The sequence below is a fragment of the Sabethes cyaneus genome, chromosome 1 (assembly GCF_943734655.1).
Source record: "Sabethes cyaneus chromosome 1, idSabCyanKW18_F2, whole genome shotgun sequence".
Lineage (NCBI taxonomy): Eukaryota > Metazoa > Arthropoda > Insecta > Diptera > Culicidae > Sabethes > Sabethes cyaneus.
Genome location: NC_071353.1, coordinates 149,114,885 through 149,130,660, shown reverse-complemented (window position 1 = coordinate 149,130,660; position 15,776 = coordinate 149,114,885). Strand labels below are relative to the sequence as shown.

At 45.3% G+C, this 15,776-nt stretch overlaps 1 protein-coding gene across 2 annotated transcripts; it reads right to left on the bottom strand.

Annotated features, from left to right (window-relative positions):
* LOC128737466 (thioredoxin domain-containing protein 5 homolog) lies at positions 1-15,530 on the bottom strand. 2 transcript variants are annotated; one of them, XM_053832116.1, is made up of 3 exons: positions 15,397-15,530; positions 15,060-15,324; positions 1-1,224 (listed from the first exon to the last, which is right to left on the bottom strand). In XM_053832116.1, the coding sequence occupies exons 2-3, from the start codon at positions 15,218-15,220 to the stop codon at positions 177-179; spliced, it is 1,209 nt and encodes a 402-aa protein (XP_053688091.1). In that variant the 5' UTR covers positions 15,221-15,324; positions 15,397-15,530; the 3' UTR covers positions 1-176. The 2 variants fall into 2 exon arrangements, with proteins under 2 accessions (XP_053688091.1, XP_053688083.1); XM_053832108.1 differs by having other exon boundaries at positions 15,060-15,321.
* Between the last annotated feature and the right edge of the window lie 246 nt (positions 15,531-15,776).

Sequence of the window (15,776 nt, the reverse complement as noted above, 5' to 3'; positions counted from 1 at the left end):
ATTTATCGATTTCACTTTTTATTTAAATTTCATAAATGTTTTCTACGTTTAAGTTGTTCTTTGTCTTGTTGCGCTGCAAGCGAAACTGCTCGTCAAACATCGAGATATGATTGAATTACACAAAAAATGCATCCGCTGGCGGCGACCACAGGGGGAGGGAGGCAAACGAAACTAAATTACAGTTCGTCGTGCTCGACCAGGTGCCGGGTGACGAAGTCGTGCAAATCCTCCAGCGAGCGATTGCCGTTGTACTCGCTCAGCACCTCCCCGTTGCGGTAGATGAACACGGACGGGAAACCGTTCACCTTCTGCTCGCCGCACAGGACCTTGTTCACCTCCAGTGTGCAGTCCACCTTGGCAATTTTGACCGCATCGGAACCGACAAACTTCTCCGCCAGCTGTTCCCAGGTCGGAGCCAGACGCATACAGTGACCGCACCAGGGGGCGTAGAACTTAACAAAAGTGACACCCTTCTCGATGGTGTGCTGGAAGTTCGGTTCCGACAGTTGTAGGACCGCCGATGTGTTGTCCTTTTCGGCGCCGTTGATCGTTTTGTCGGTTGCCGCTTCCTCGCCGCTAAGCCCACCGGCCATTTTCGACACAAAGGCCTTCAAATCTTCGTGTGTTCGAGCACCGGAGTACTTTTCGATCTTTTTGCCATCTTCGATCCACAGAAGTGTTGGGTAGCCCTTCACTTCGAAATCGGCACAGATCGGTCGGTACTGGGTACAGTCGATCTTTGAGATGCTAATCGAGGTGTCGTGCTGTAGGGTTTCGGCCAGTTGCTGCCAGGTGGGGGCCAACTTGGTACAGTGACCACACCAAGGGGCAAAGAACTTAACGAAGTGCTTACCACTCGAGATGTGCTTGGCAAAGGTATCGTCGGTCAGTTCGACCAGCACCGAAACGGGCTTCGGCGGTTCGGCAACGGAATCCGTTTCGTCGGTGGTGTCTTCGTCCGATTCGAGTCCAAGTTGTTCCCGAAGGAAGGAACCGAAGGCATCCAGATCGCGGGCACCGCGATATTTAACCGATGTATCCGAGCCGGCAGCGCCGGCTTTGAAGAACTTCAACGTCGGATAGCCGGTGACATCCTGCTCGCTGCACAGATCACCATCGTTGGTGCAGTCTACCCGGCCGATCTTCACCTGGGCCGCACTGTCGTCGTTTTTGATTTCGGCCAGCTTGGACCAGGTCGGGGCGAGTTTTTTGCAGTGGCCACACCTGGAATGGGATACATATTTTAATAACGATTGAAACGACTGTTTTATGTCCGCTTTATGCTAGACAAACCCTAACCTCAACTCAACAACGCTACGAACATTGGGAGCAGTCCATTGAGGTCTTTGCAGAAATCAAAGTAAGCCACAAAAAAGTGCACCCGCGTAGCAAATTCCCCGGTAACATACGTCTTACCGTAACCTAGCAACCAAAAGTTTTTCATAAGCTGTTGATAGTCTTGATTCTCAGGTCTTGATAAAGATGGTCAAACATTTTACTTAATTTGTAACAGTTTTTTCTATTTCTCGGTTTTTCTTCTGTAAAAAAGTACCTGTTCTGAGATAAAAAGGTACAGTAACTGGTGGACCTAAGTTTATCTTTGACGGGGACTTCCTTCGCTGAGTCGATTTTGCGTTTTGGTGCCTACTTTGGCAATAAGTGACTTCTGTTTGACACCGTTGAAGTGTGTCCAGTCTATAAGTAGACGTCAGCGTTCCGGATAAGAAGAACATTGCTAGTACCACACCATGTGGTGAATCTCAATGCCAGACGTAGAAAACTTTTCTGCACACGCTCGATTCGCAAACCAAACGAGTGCGGAGCGTAGAAGGCAGTAGTACGACGCTTTTAAATAACGTGAATATACAGCTATAAATTAGATTCCAAAGAGGTTCCAAAGAGGGGCCTCTTCCAGCAAGTCCTATCCCCACCTCCTTCCGGTATCATTCAGGATACATTCCCTAGCAAAAAATTGGGGTCATAAAGGGACAGGAAAGGAGGCACTTATGCGAATGTTGAGTGTAAATCCTCCGCCTGCAAATGAGAAATCTTTGTAGAAGCATGTTCGAATGAACTTGAAACTACTGAGAACCAGAGCAGAGGGTTCAAAGCCCCTTTAAGGAGGACGGTTGGAATAGATACCCATGGCTATTACGTAAAAACATGAATGGATAAACCCCTAATTCAAGATGTCATGCGAACCGTGCCGAAGGATGAATTTATGAATTCGACCGCCTTACAATGCCAGAACTAATGAACTCGCAGGACTCCGTAGAATCGCGCGCAATAGATCGAACGAAGGAGGAAGAGTTGAAGCAAAACCTCAACCTCGACAGCGACTCGTTGTATGGAGGACCGTCAGTCTCTTCGTTAGTCCTGAGTTCGCCAAAAGGGACTGTTCTTTTCACAACGAAATTCTGAACCATAGCGGACAATCCCACCAATTTCACAGTAGTGGAACAATAAGTTGAGCAGGTAGACGCCTTTCAATATTTTGGTAGCCAGACAACGCCCGATGGTGGTACCAAGACTGATATAGCCACACGGATCTGGAAGGCCAGGGGTGCCTTTGCAGGTCTGCGAAAGGTCATCAACGGCCGATAGCAACAGAAATTCGTGAACGTAGGCGGAAGTGGATCGGACACACCTTGAGGAAAGAAGCAAACGAGATCTGCAGAGAAGCACTCTAGCAATCTAGCAATCTAGCTAAACCTGTCTTACCACGAACCAGCAAGGAAATTCGTCTGTGATCATTCGGCATGGACCAAGACGACCATGAAATAAGGACATGGAATGAATGCTTGGGACGTGGAACTGCAGCTCGCTGAATTCTGTTGGTGGCAACAGGGTACTGCTAGAACAGCTAGAAACCCGAATGTTCGGTGTCGTAGCACTCCAGGAGATCTGTCGCAAACGCAAAACGTTTGGAGGGTTTGTGGCGTTACGGCCTGTATATACCAGAGCGGTAGAGAGACCAACGAGCTGCGAGCGGGCTTTGTTTCTACCGGAAAAAATTGTGGTTTTTTGAGAATTCTAACAGATAAAAACTACAACAACTTTGAGAAAACTCGACTGTACAAGATTCCCAAGATTCTACAAACGCATCGTTACAACGAATGGATATCAAAAATCCAAAAATGTATTCCGTAAATGGGTACATTTGAGTTCTGGATTATTGGAGACAGATTCAAGACGCTGTTGCCCATCAGCAATATCAGGAACAACGGTGCCATAACAAACTCCTAAAGACCTAAGTTTATCATGGACAGGGTCTCCGCTGAGTTAATTTCGCCTTTTAGTACTTTGGCCATAAATAACTTCTGTTGGACAACGTGTAGCAATTAGGGTCATTAAATTAGTTTGTTTCTGTAGTTTCGATAAGTTTAGCGATTAAAGCATGTTCCACTAGAAATTATGGCTAGTTGGCTACGCATACGCAATGCATATTGCGTACAAGTTAGCCGAGTTTTCTCTTTCCTAGAGCCGCTCATTCGCTATTCGCAAACTCAAATTTCGAAGCACGAAGCGTAGAGTTGCTTGCCATGTTCTTCTTCAAATTAGCCCGAAGAAAGTTCAATAAACTCTGGGAAATGAAATGGTTAGATGCATAAAACCAAAGGGAAAAAGAGAGATTTGTTCGCGTTTGAATTGGTCGCAGAAGTTCGTTACAAAATTCCGCTTTCAAATTTAAAAACCTCGTTCCTATCTGAGGGTATTTCAAATCTCGCTTCGATCATTTCTATCTGATCAGTGGAGCAAGTCAGAGTGTGTGTTTTGTGTTTCGCGACTTTAAACGAGGTTTGTGCTAATAGTGAGTTATCTTTAGGTTAGTTAGCTTTGTTAAATGTTCTTTCATTAAATAGTTAGATAGCGCAGACAGGATTAGCTACGTGGTGGAGACTTTGCTAGCAAGTGTGGAGAACATCAAAGGTATTTAAAAATTTAAAACTTAGCTATTCGAATAGTTGGCTCACCGCGTTGAACAGCCGTTCGACGGCTTTTTGTGTTGGATTGTTTCAACTTTTTTTTAGCGCTCGGCGAAAAGCTACCAACCACACCGCCAGCAAAGCTCATCCCCCCTCCTGCCGCACACTCTTCGACCCACTTTCGGCTAGAATCGGGGATTCTGGCACCGCTAAACCGTCGCCGATTGGAATAATCGGCTCCCGCTAAACCAAACCGCCGCCGATTGGATTAATCGGCCCGTGCAGCACATAAAACCGCTGGTTGGACTATAGTTACTATATATATAGTTCGGCGGATAGAAAATCGGGAGCCAAATAAACGTCAAAAGCGGAGCCAAAAGCTTTTCAAAATCCAAAATGCAGGAGTAATGTTAAAAAAATACACTTTATTTTCATAAAACTAGTCATTTTCAACACCCGCCAGTGATTATTTTTCGTAAAAACCTGCACATTTCACCATAATTTCAAATTTAATTTCATAAATCAGGGATGCCAATTCGCCTGGTTTTCTATCCGCCGAACTATATATATAGTAACTATAGGTTGGACTAGCCGGCATATGCTGAGGTAGACGCCATTTTGTTTTGGAGCCAGCATAGTGCAGTCCAGCACATAAACCGCCTTTGGCGGTGATTCACTGTAGCTGCGGTACCCGGATTGCAGCATCGCCGTGGAGTAGTGGGAATCTTCGCTAAACCTGTGAGTACGCTATAAAATCCCTGCGCAGGGTGATGCGCTAAAGCGCTACAGTGAGCCAACACACACCATCATAGCGTATTAAAGCTCGCGAGCCAAGCCAATTATAGTGAAGAATTTAGAGCGTTAGGTCGTGCTAAAAGTATAGATGTAGGCGCATTAGAATTCTCCACCCACGCAATTATGGTGCCGTAAGAAATATTAGAGTAGTTCAACAAAAATCCTAGGTATAGAAAGCATGTTAGACGTAGAATAAAAATTGTAAAATTCATAGATTTTGTTTCGTTAATTCTACTAATGGAGTGATGTTTGATGCGGTTTAAATAGTCTAAAGGTGTCTCACGTCTCGCGTTCGTCTTAGTTTGTTTGATTTTGGTGATTTAGTACTCCAGGTTGGACTGCCTGGGAAAACAGTCCCCGCACTCGGACTTTCGAAGCTGGTCAGTGATCTGTTCGTACAGAGTTTTGGCCGGTGATGAGAAATACGAGTCGGTTTCTGATAGTAGGGATTTTTAAGGAACTTCTGAGGTTTTAGAGACATTATCGTTCGTAGACTGAGTACCTTTGGCGGATTGCGTCTGCTGTTTTGTTTCCCCCCTTTTGAGATTATTTAACTGACCCGCCCTGAGGCGGAGTTTCTGGCCGGGCAAGCCTGAACGTGGCAAGTGACCCTCTCACGAGGTGGCGCTTAAGTCACTTGCTTCAGAGATTTGGGGAGCGAATAGCGGACTGATTAGGTGGCCGTATTTCGGCAGGCTACAAACGTTGAAGTATGTCCAGTCCAAGCAGACGAATAAATTGTTGGTACCACACCATGGAAAGTCCCTCAATGCCAGACGTAACCTTTTCTGCACACGATCGATTCGCAAGTTCCTCGCATGGTCCGGAGTCTAAAGCATGGCTGGATAACGCGCGCCGTTAGAACCTCACGGTCTATCTTATATATACAGCTATAGAGGCTGTCTTCAGCAACTCCTAGCCCTCTGTCCTCGTGGTACCATACGTTCCCTAGTGGAAATCGGATAACTTGAAGCTAGGACAGGCTAGGACTTTTTATGGTTCAAACTAAGGAAGAAGACCTGGTGGAAAACTTTAACCTCGACAGCCTCCAGAGAGGACCTTCAGTTTCTTTGTTGATTCTGAGTTCACCAAAAGGGAATGTGGAGAGCCGTATAGACAATCTACCCAACAGGCGACACGGGCAGACGACGATAGCGTGCCAACGTCGTCCCGTATTGCGCTCAAGCGGCTCTCCAATGTACAGAAAAGGCGGCACTAAGCTGTATCTCAGATGCGACGCCGGATGCCTCTAGCATCGCAATCACGTCAAGTGATCCATATATCCACTATACTTATCGCGGATCAACTAACGGCTATTCGCAACAAAATCCTGAACCGCATGGCGGAACAGTATTCTCCATCCCTACGACCAAAGTTCAGAAGCTGTCAGCTCACGAACCGACAAAGAGACAGTAAGAGGCTGGAGACTACGCGGTACCAACCCTCAAGCCTTGGAATGAAGCGCTGCTACGAACGCCACCTATCAAGTGTTCTCTCTGATTTTATAACGTCGTCTAACCCCAAAAGCAAGAAGTTTCGCACGGCAGTATCAGGCGGGTTTTATGGAGGCCCTTGCTACTATGGATCAAATTTTCGCTTTCCGACAAATCCTTTAGAAATTTCGAGATTACAACGCGTCCATGACTCATCTTTTTTGTGAATTCCAGGACAGCACAGGCTACAGCCGAGCGCGAACGCCACTATACCAGATAACGCACGAGATGGGGTTTCTGAACAAACTACCGCGAGCGACTGATCAAAGCTACAATGGAGCGGAGCGAGTGATGTGCTTAGTGCGTGTTTCGAAGGCACTCTCGAGTCCTTTCGAATCGCGCAGAGGGTTGCGGCAAGGGGATAGACTACTACATGTTATTTAACATCTCCATTCAGGGTAGGTTGAGCAAACGTCCCGGATTCGGATGGCTTGTCCCCGATTATGTAGCGTCGTCGTCAGCATACAGCTGGGTTAACTAGAGCTGATTCACGTCGCCAATTTCCCAAGCGTCTCAGAAGCCACACAGAAGTCCGGCATCCTTACGACTTGTCCAGCCCACTGTAGCTTACCGACTTGTAGGATGTACGATGGAAAGCAGTGCTTGTCGCTCGTGATTCATATGCCTCTGCCACTTTCCGCTTTCAATTGGTAGATCTACCAAATACCGTCCCTCGCACCTTCCGCTTAATCATGACAAGAGTGCGTATGTCCCCCGCGAGCAGCGCCACAAAAAACTACTTCGCTCATCTTCGTGCTATACTTCAACTATGTAAACTTTTTGCTACGAGGACCCAGGCTTTCCTTTGCTGATGATCACTTTAGGATCTATCTCGAGGTAAAAAAAGTGGAAGATACCGTGTTTTTTACAACAGCAACTGGAGAGCTTTTGTAGATGGTGTAACGAAAATAGAACGGTGTTAAACATTAGCATGTGTTCAGTTGTGTCGTTCTCCAGGAAAAAACGGCAAATCCTTTTCAACTATCATCTAGGCGGGGAATTCATTAAAAGAGAGTTTTGCATCAAGGACCTGGGAGCCCTCCTTGATTCTCAGCTGACCTACAACAAGCAGCACGTCAGCTACATCGTTGCTAAAGCATCCCGCAGTCTTGGCCTAATCATAAGGACTGCGAAAAGCTTCACCGATGTACATTGCTTGGAGAATTTGTACTGCGCGCTTGTCCGTTCGGCGCTGGAATATTGCTCGGCGGTCTGGAATCCCCATTATCTCAACTGCGTTGATCGGTTAGAGAGAATACAACGCAAGCTCATTCGATTCGCCCTCCGTCGCCTGCCTTGGAACAACCCGCTCCAGCTACCAAGATACGAAGTGCGCCTGATGCGAGTTAATTGTACTGAACACCCTAGCAACCAGGAGAAGCCTGTGCCGAGCAAATGATTTCCTCCAGGAATTTGCATAAAGTCTACGGTAACTTTTATCCATGGTCTTCCGGGAATTTCGGTACGTACAATGGAATGTGTAATCGAAGTAGACACCAATGTGCATCCGGGACAATCTTCAACGAAATTTTCGATCATCCTATTCATTCCATTCCACCAAACTTTTGTTCTCAGTCTGCGTTTCATTGATGATATGCCTAAATGAGACTGATGTGCTAAAATTAGAGCCTGCTTTTGCAAGTTTCGGGAAATAATAATTCTTTGGTATTTTAAAACTATTCTTTTATCTGTAGTTAAACTATTCGCCAGCTTTTTATAACGTAGAAAAGTTTTCGGCCATTTGATTAGTTCCTGAAGTTCTTCATCTTCACTAGTGGCCCAGTAAACCATTTGGTTTGTATATCTCGATTGCAACTGAGGTATACGAAATCATATCTGAACGAAAAAGTTATATTTCACGCCATATAAGAGCATATATGTACCAAAGTGGAGGCGATATACGTGCGAAAATTTTGACAACTATTTGTAATTCTATTTTGCGCAGTTTTTATAACACGCAACTAAATACTACTGAATATATGATATAGATATAATCAAATATTGCAATTGTCTATCCTGATTTATAATTCACAGTCATGAATTGTATATGAAGACACGCACGACTGCAAAACAACTTATTGTTCACTTCGATTTGACATACTCTAATCATTTCACAACTCCAATATGAAATTGACATGAAAACGATTTAATGTGAACTTTCTATTACGATTTTGTGTTATCTGGGGGCCTGCATAATGTCTAATAGTAATAGTAATAGAGTAATTATCTTCAATAAAAAGTCTGATAATTCTTCCTGCTTCTTCCGCAAAGTTTGTTTCATGGTTTGGAATACTTTGACATAGTCGAGATAGTGGATCCGCGATGTTACCTTTTCCTGGCCGGTGCATTATCTTAAGGTCATATGACATCAATCGCAATTTCCATCGCACAATTCGAGGAGAAGGTTTTATTCGTTCACCAAAAATAGAAACGGGTTGGGCTTCAAATGGTGAGTTGACAACCTGGAAGGAGCGTCAAACACAGCTCTGGTCCTCACAAGCTCCCGCCTCACGCCTCCACGAGTCATATGATACCAAATGCGGCGTAGCCTGGGCAATGTTGTCAATCTGACAATAGCGATGTGAGGAGGTGCGACGCGAATACTGGCGCGGTAACCATAGCAGGCGGTAGAGGAAATGCTTCGTCAAACACGAGCGTCTGTCCACCAAGGAGGTGCGGCTCAAACAGCGTCTGTTCTCCATGTTAGGGGCGGCTGATTATTATACTCGTCCTTATGCCAGCAGGGACTCTAAACAGTGCTGTGCACGATGGTCCTCCGGCGAGGCAGGGGGTTAGGGGCAGGCCCAACAAGCCGCCCTGGAAAACTAAAAGTTACCAACAACGAAGAAGAAAATAGGGATCGGAACAATCGGCGTCGACCCACGCGACGAAATAAGGACTACGATTGGAAACTCGGGACATGGAATTGCAAATCGCTCGGCTTCCCGGGTTGCGATAGGATAATATATGATGAATTACATCCCCGAAACTTTGAAGTCGTAGCACTGCAGGAACTTTGCTGGACAGGACAGAAGGTATGGAAAAGCGGGCATCGAGCGGCTACTTTCTACCAGAGCTGTGGCACCACCAACGAGCTGGGAACCGGCTTTATAGTACTGGGAAAGATGCGCCAGCGTGTGATTGGTTGGCAACCGATCAACGCAAGGATGTGCAAGTTGAGGGTTAAGGGCCGTTTCTTCAATTACAGTATCATCAATGTGCATTGCCCACACGAAGGGAAACCCGATGATGAGAAGGAGGCGTTCTATGCGCAGCTGGAGCAGGTGTATGATGGCTGTCCGCGACGGGACGTGAAAATCGTCATCGGTGACATGAACGCGCAGGTAGGACGGGAAGCTATATATAGACCGGAAATCGGGCCAAACAGCCTGCATGCCGCAACGAACGACAACGGCCAACGATGCGTAAATTTTGCAGCTTCCCGCGGAATGGTAGTCCGAAGTACCTTCTTCCCCCGCAAAGATATCCATAAGGCCACCTGGAGATCACCAGACCAACGAATAGAAAACCAAATTGACCATATTCTAATCGACGGTAAATTCTTCTCTGATGTTATAAACGTTCGCACCTACCGCAGTGCGAATATAGATTCGGATCATTTCCTAGTTGCAGTTTGCATGCGCTCAAAACTCTCGACGGTGCATAACACGCGTCGAAGTCGTACGCCGCGACCCAACATCGAGCAGCTACGAGTCACCGGAGTTGCCCAGGAATACGCGCGGCAGCTGGAAGCAGCGCTACCAACGGAAGAGCAACTTGGCGCAGCAACTCTTGAAGATGGTTGGAAAGGCATTAAGACCGCCATCGGTAGCACTGCACTAGCGGCACTAGGTACAATGAATCCGAACCGAAGAAACGATTGGTTCGACGGCGAATGCGAGCAATTAGTGCAGGAGAAGAATGCAGCACGTGCGAGGATGCTGCAACACCGTACGAGGGCGAATGTGGATCGATATAAACAAGCACGGAACAGGCAAAACTCGGTCTTCCGGAGGAAAAAGCGCCAACAGGAAGATCGGGATCGCGAGGCGATGGAATAACTGTACCGTGCTAACGATAAACGGAGGTTCTACGAGAAGTTAAACCGCTCGCGCAAAGGCCATGTGCCGCAGGCCGATATGTGTCGAGACTCAGACGGTAATCTTCTCACGAACGAACGTGAGGTGATCGAGAGGTGGAAGCAGTATTATGACGAGCACCTTAACAGCGATGTAGCTGAACATGGAGGTGACGGTATGGCAATAGATCTTGGAGCATGTTGGGTCAGGATTCTATACGGGGCTATGGACCACTTTTACCATCTTCTATTTCAGGATCAGCGGATGCAGGCATTGGTAAGTATCCGGGAGTTTACACTGGGCGAGTGAATAATCGGGTAAGTATTCTTCAATGATCGCAATTAATGCGATATTTATGAGTAAGTATCACTATTCACTAGTTTTATTGCCTAATTCGCTTCATTTTAGATGACACCTTTTAGTTCGTTTACTTAACGGGGTTTATTGCTAACTGGATCAGGCGGGAGTAACTGTGGTAAACACGATGTTAGTTCTGGCAAGTCTTATAATTGTCTGAACACTGATAAACTAGTTGCATTTCCTTTTATCGGGAAAATAGGGCGGAAAACTGCTAACTACAATTCCTAACCTAACTTCGTACAGAATATAATAAGTTTTTGATGCAAACAAATCACTATATCTAACTGTCAGCTGAATGCTGCACACGATTGTTATAATTTAGTACTGGGGTGGGAACACACAGGGTTGTCAATTATTATACAATATGTGTTCGTATCGGTTCAACTTGTATGCGAAACCTAACAGAGCACGTGCAGAAGACGACAGAATACCAGCCCCTGACCTTCAGGAGGTAGCAGAAGAGATCGGTCGGCTGAAGAACAATAAAGCGGCTGGGGCTGATCAGCTACCCGGCGAGCTGCTGAAATACGGTGGTGACGCACTGGCTAGAGCGCTGCACTGGGTCATTGTCAAGATTTGGGAGGATGAGCTACTACCGGAGGAGTGGACGGAAGGCATCGTGTGTCCGATCTACAAAAAGGGCGACAAGTTGGATTGTTGCAATTACCGCGCAATCACACTGTTGAACGCCGCCTACAAGGTACTCTCCCAACTTTTATGTCGTCGACTATCACCATTTGCAAAGGAGTTCGTGGGGCAATATCAAGCGGGATTCATGGGTGCCCGTGCCACCACGGACCAGATTTTCGCGCTTCGGCAAGTGTTGCAGAAATGTCGCGAATACAACGTGCCCACGCATCATTTATTCATCGACTTCAAATCGGCGTACGACACGATCGATCGAGATCAGCTATGGCAGATTATGCACTACTACGGATTTCCGGATAAACTAATGCGATTGGTCAAGGCGACGATGGATCGAGTAATGTGTGTTGTTCGAGTATCAGGGGCAGTCTCGAGTCCCTTTGGATCTCGAAGAGGGTTACGGCAAGGTGATGGGCTTTCATGTTTGCTGTTTAACATCGCTTTGGAGGGTGTGATAAGAAGATAGGGTATAGACACGAGTGGCACGATATTCACGAAGTCCGTCCAGCTTCTTGGTTTCGCTGACGACGTTGACATCATTACACGTACCTTTGAGAAGATGGCGGAAACGTACATCGGACTGAAAGCTGAAGCCAAACGGATAGGACTTGTCATTACCGTATCGAAAACAAAATACATGAAAGGAAGAGGTTCTAAAGAAGTGAATACTGACCTCCCTCCCCGAATTCATTTAGACGGTGATGAAATCGAGGTGGTAGAAGAGTTCGTGTATCTGGGCTCACTGGTTACCGCAGACAACGACACCAGTAGAGAAATACAAAGACGCATTATGGCAGGAAATCGTGTCTACTTTGGACTCCGTAGGACGCTGCGATCGAACAAAATTCGCCACCGCACGAAGTTAACAATCTACAAGACGCTGATTAGACCGGTAGTCCTTTACGGCCATGAGACATGGACTATGCTCGTGGAGGACCAACGCGCCCTTAGTGTTTTCGAACGGAAGGTGTTGCGCACCATCTACGGCGGAGTGCAGATGGAAGACGGAACGTGGAGGAGGCGAATGAACCATGAATTGCATCAGCTGCTTAGGGAACGACCCATCGCTGCCACCGCAAAAATCGGTCGCCTGCGATGGGCTGGGCATGTCGTGAGGATGTCGGACGACTGCCCGGTTAAAAAAGTTCTCAATAACGATCCGACTGGAACGAGACGACGGGGCGCGCAGCGAGCAAGATGGATCGATCAAGTGGAAGGCGACCTGCGGACCCTACGTAGACTACGTGGCTGGCGAATTGCGGCCATGGACCGAGTAGAATGGAGACGACTTCTTCGTACAGCAGAGGAAACCACGGCCTGGAGCTGATTAACACACACACACACAAATAGAAACGAGTGGTTTGTGATCTGAATACTAGCCCAAAATGTTTTACCATAAAGATAATAGTAAAACTTTTCACATCCCCAAATTAACGCTAACGCCTCTTTCTCAGTTTGAGCATATATTTTTCTGTAGCAGTGAGGGTTTTAGAAGCGAAACAGACGATTCGGAATAGGCCTTCCGTATTGCTTTGAGCCAATACTGCTCCAAGCCCAACTGGACTTCCATCTACTATCACGTACGTTTCATATTCTGGATTACAATATCCAAGACTTTCATTTCTAAGCAAAATCTCTTTAATTTTATCAAATGTTTTTTGATGTTTCCCAGTGGAATTTACCTTCTTTGTGGGTAAGTTTACAGGATGTGTAATCGTTGACTTCTTTCCACGCCAAGTAAGCTTCAAATTGTTCTCTCCATTTTTCCCAACGTACGGATACCGAACCGTCAGCGTTCTCAACGAATGGAGGGACAAGTGGGTTTACCTGACCTAAATAAGGTCCTGCATTTTCAAAATATGTTCTGAAATTAAACCTTAGAATACATTCCATAAATGTTGTAATTTTAACTTGGGTTTGCCCAATGTTACAAGATCGGAAGGTCGCCCAGCACCTATTCACCAAAGATTTGTTATTGTCTTCTGCCATTCCACTTTAGGAACCGATTTTGTTTTATGTACCGCAGGATAGCTACTGATCCTCGAAGTTCTCCTTTTTATGTTAACTTTACGTCTAGCACTCTAAAGCTTCTCAGAAATTTTATTTTGTTGAAAAATTTATTTGCTGTTTTTTTCATTTGCCATTGGGCATGCCATTTTCTTGTTAACTTTTGCTTCCAGCTTCAGGTCAGCTTCGAGTTTTGGTTTTTTTTTATCCTCGTTAAATTTGTAGAAACGTGTCTTGATACAACGGGAGTCTGAGTAGAAGTAACTTGTCATTATGTTCATTTCTATGATTGCTACGATCTTACAATATGTCGCCCCTATTTCTTGGTGTTATGAGCGCCAGCCTACGACCGCTTGATCCACATGCAAAGTTGAATATATGGCTGATGATAGAAATAGTGATTCGGGAGCACAGGCGGAAATGGTTCGGACATGGTGAAAGGAGTGAACAAAATCGGCAGGGAGGCCGCTCGAATCACAAATACAAAAATGGAATAGCAATTACCAATATAGGATAACTCGTTTGAGGATAAACCGAAAACAGGTCAAAAAGGTCCTGCCAGTACCGGTCGGCCCAGAGTACCAAAGCTTTACGGTACGATGCTTGCCTGGGAATCGAGTTGCATAATACATAATGGACGACTAAACATACGAAAAATTTGGTAAAAAGGCATGTCATAAGGATGTCGAATGACAGCCCAGTAAAAATGGTTCTTGATAACAATTCGAGTGAAACGAGACGGTAATGTTAAGCTAACTTTCAAAATGACTCGAACAGGCAGAATCGTTGTGTGTAGTCAAACGGCAAATCACCAATTATTGCTTCAATTTTATGCTAATTACTAAATTGCAACGAATCCGATAAGAAAGCGCAGCGTAAAAATGAGTCGTGCAAATTCAAAAAACAAATCGACATACACCGCTAATCGTATTCAATGTGTTTAACCGTATATTTCGCTTGAATAATTACTAACACAACAGGCCTGCTGTTAACGGACAAACTGACATTAAAAATTGCGCTAATAATTATGCTGATGCAAATCTGATTTGTAGATCAGTAGATCACTTCCTTTCTCATTAGAGAACGTCTAATGTCAGTAAATATCTCTGATGAAGTATTATGTTCAATCCTATGCATTTTTTCATCTGTGTCACATGCCACGAAACCAGTTTGACATTCTAGCTTTGTTTTCGTCATATGACATTCATAAAAAATAGTCAAAAATAAAATAGATCACAATTTTTGCAGCTTTCCAAAGCATGACGACATTTCTGTACGGTAAATGTGTTACTTGTCTTCGGCAAGTAACAAAAAACATTGTCTCATTACTGATTACTACTGATGTGCTACATACTCATTCTACTGATAAGCACAGTCATGATGAAACAGAAAGAAAAGACAACAAAAAATGTCACTTCATCTTTTCGAAAAGATAAGAAAACGAAACGAAGATATGCAACGAATGAATATTGCGTTTGATGGTTGATATGACCATGTCGCTTCCTGTGAAATCAGTCACATCAACAGAAGAAAAAACATAGGACCCACTTGTATGGGTCACATTCAGAGGAAAATTAAAAAATAACTACCGCGAGCACGCGTGAATCTAAAAATACCGTATAATTTCTCGCTCCCATCAACCTGTCGAATAAACTATGCCTGTACTAGGTGTCAACAACGGACGGGGCAGCAAAAATAACTCTACCGGCTGCGCCGGTAAGCGGAAACATGCCATCAAAAACACAATCACTTACCAGGGTGCAAAGAACATCACAAAGTAATTGCTGGTCTCCAGTTCCGACTGGAAGTTGTCCTTTGTCAGCAGAACGCTTTGGGTGTCCTCTTCGTGGGCGGATGCTAGCGCTGCTAGCAGCAGCAGCACAACCGTGCTGCATATCCCACTGTAGGCATACATTTTACTTCCGTCTAGTACGGTCGCCGCGCCGGGTTGGTTGTTGCGTGGATGGAAAGATGCTGGAGATTAGCCGGAGATGAAAAACGCCCCCCGATCGCTGTCTGCTAGGCGTGTGGTAAAGAAACAGAGATTACTCTTATTCGGTTCCTTATCAAGTTGTAATTTTTTCACTGTACCGGTTATATGTTCCAGACGGCAAGGGTATTCAACTTATCTTGTTCTTTTTCAATGGCCACGAATCAGCCGTGTGCTGAACAATAATTATTGAAAGTTGAGCAACGAATACGAAGGACCACGAACGAACGAATGAAAGATCACAAAAGAAAGCCGAACGATGACAGATTCAGATCTTGCCGATTTTGTTGCGCGGTAGTTTGACAGTTTGTTCTTTTGTGTGCATGACAGACGAGGGAGTAGTCAATAAAAAAGGGGCAGCGATTCAACGTTGTGCTGACTATTTCGAATAAAAAGTTACCATACAAGACGATCGTTTTCTTACTCAATGTTTATTTAAATACGTATTATTGTCAATTTCAAGGAAAATTGTACCATCCAA

Bases quoted from the DNA above. Each gene is read 5' to 3' on its own strand.
- LOC128737466 (XM_053832116.1), bottom strand. From the start codon at position 15,220: ATGTATGCCTACAGTGGGATATGCAGCACGGTTGTGCTGCTGCTGCTA. The intron at 1,225-15,059 runs GTAAGTGATTGT...ATCCCATTCCAG, and splicing joins GTGATGTTCTTTGCACCCTG to GTGTGGCCACTGCAAAAAAC.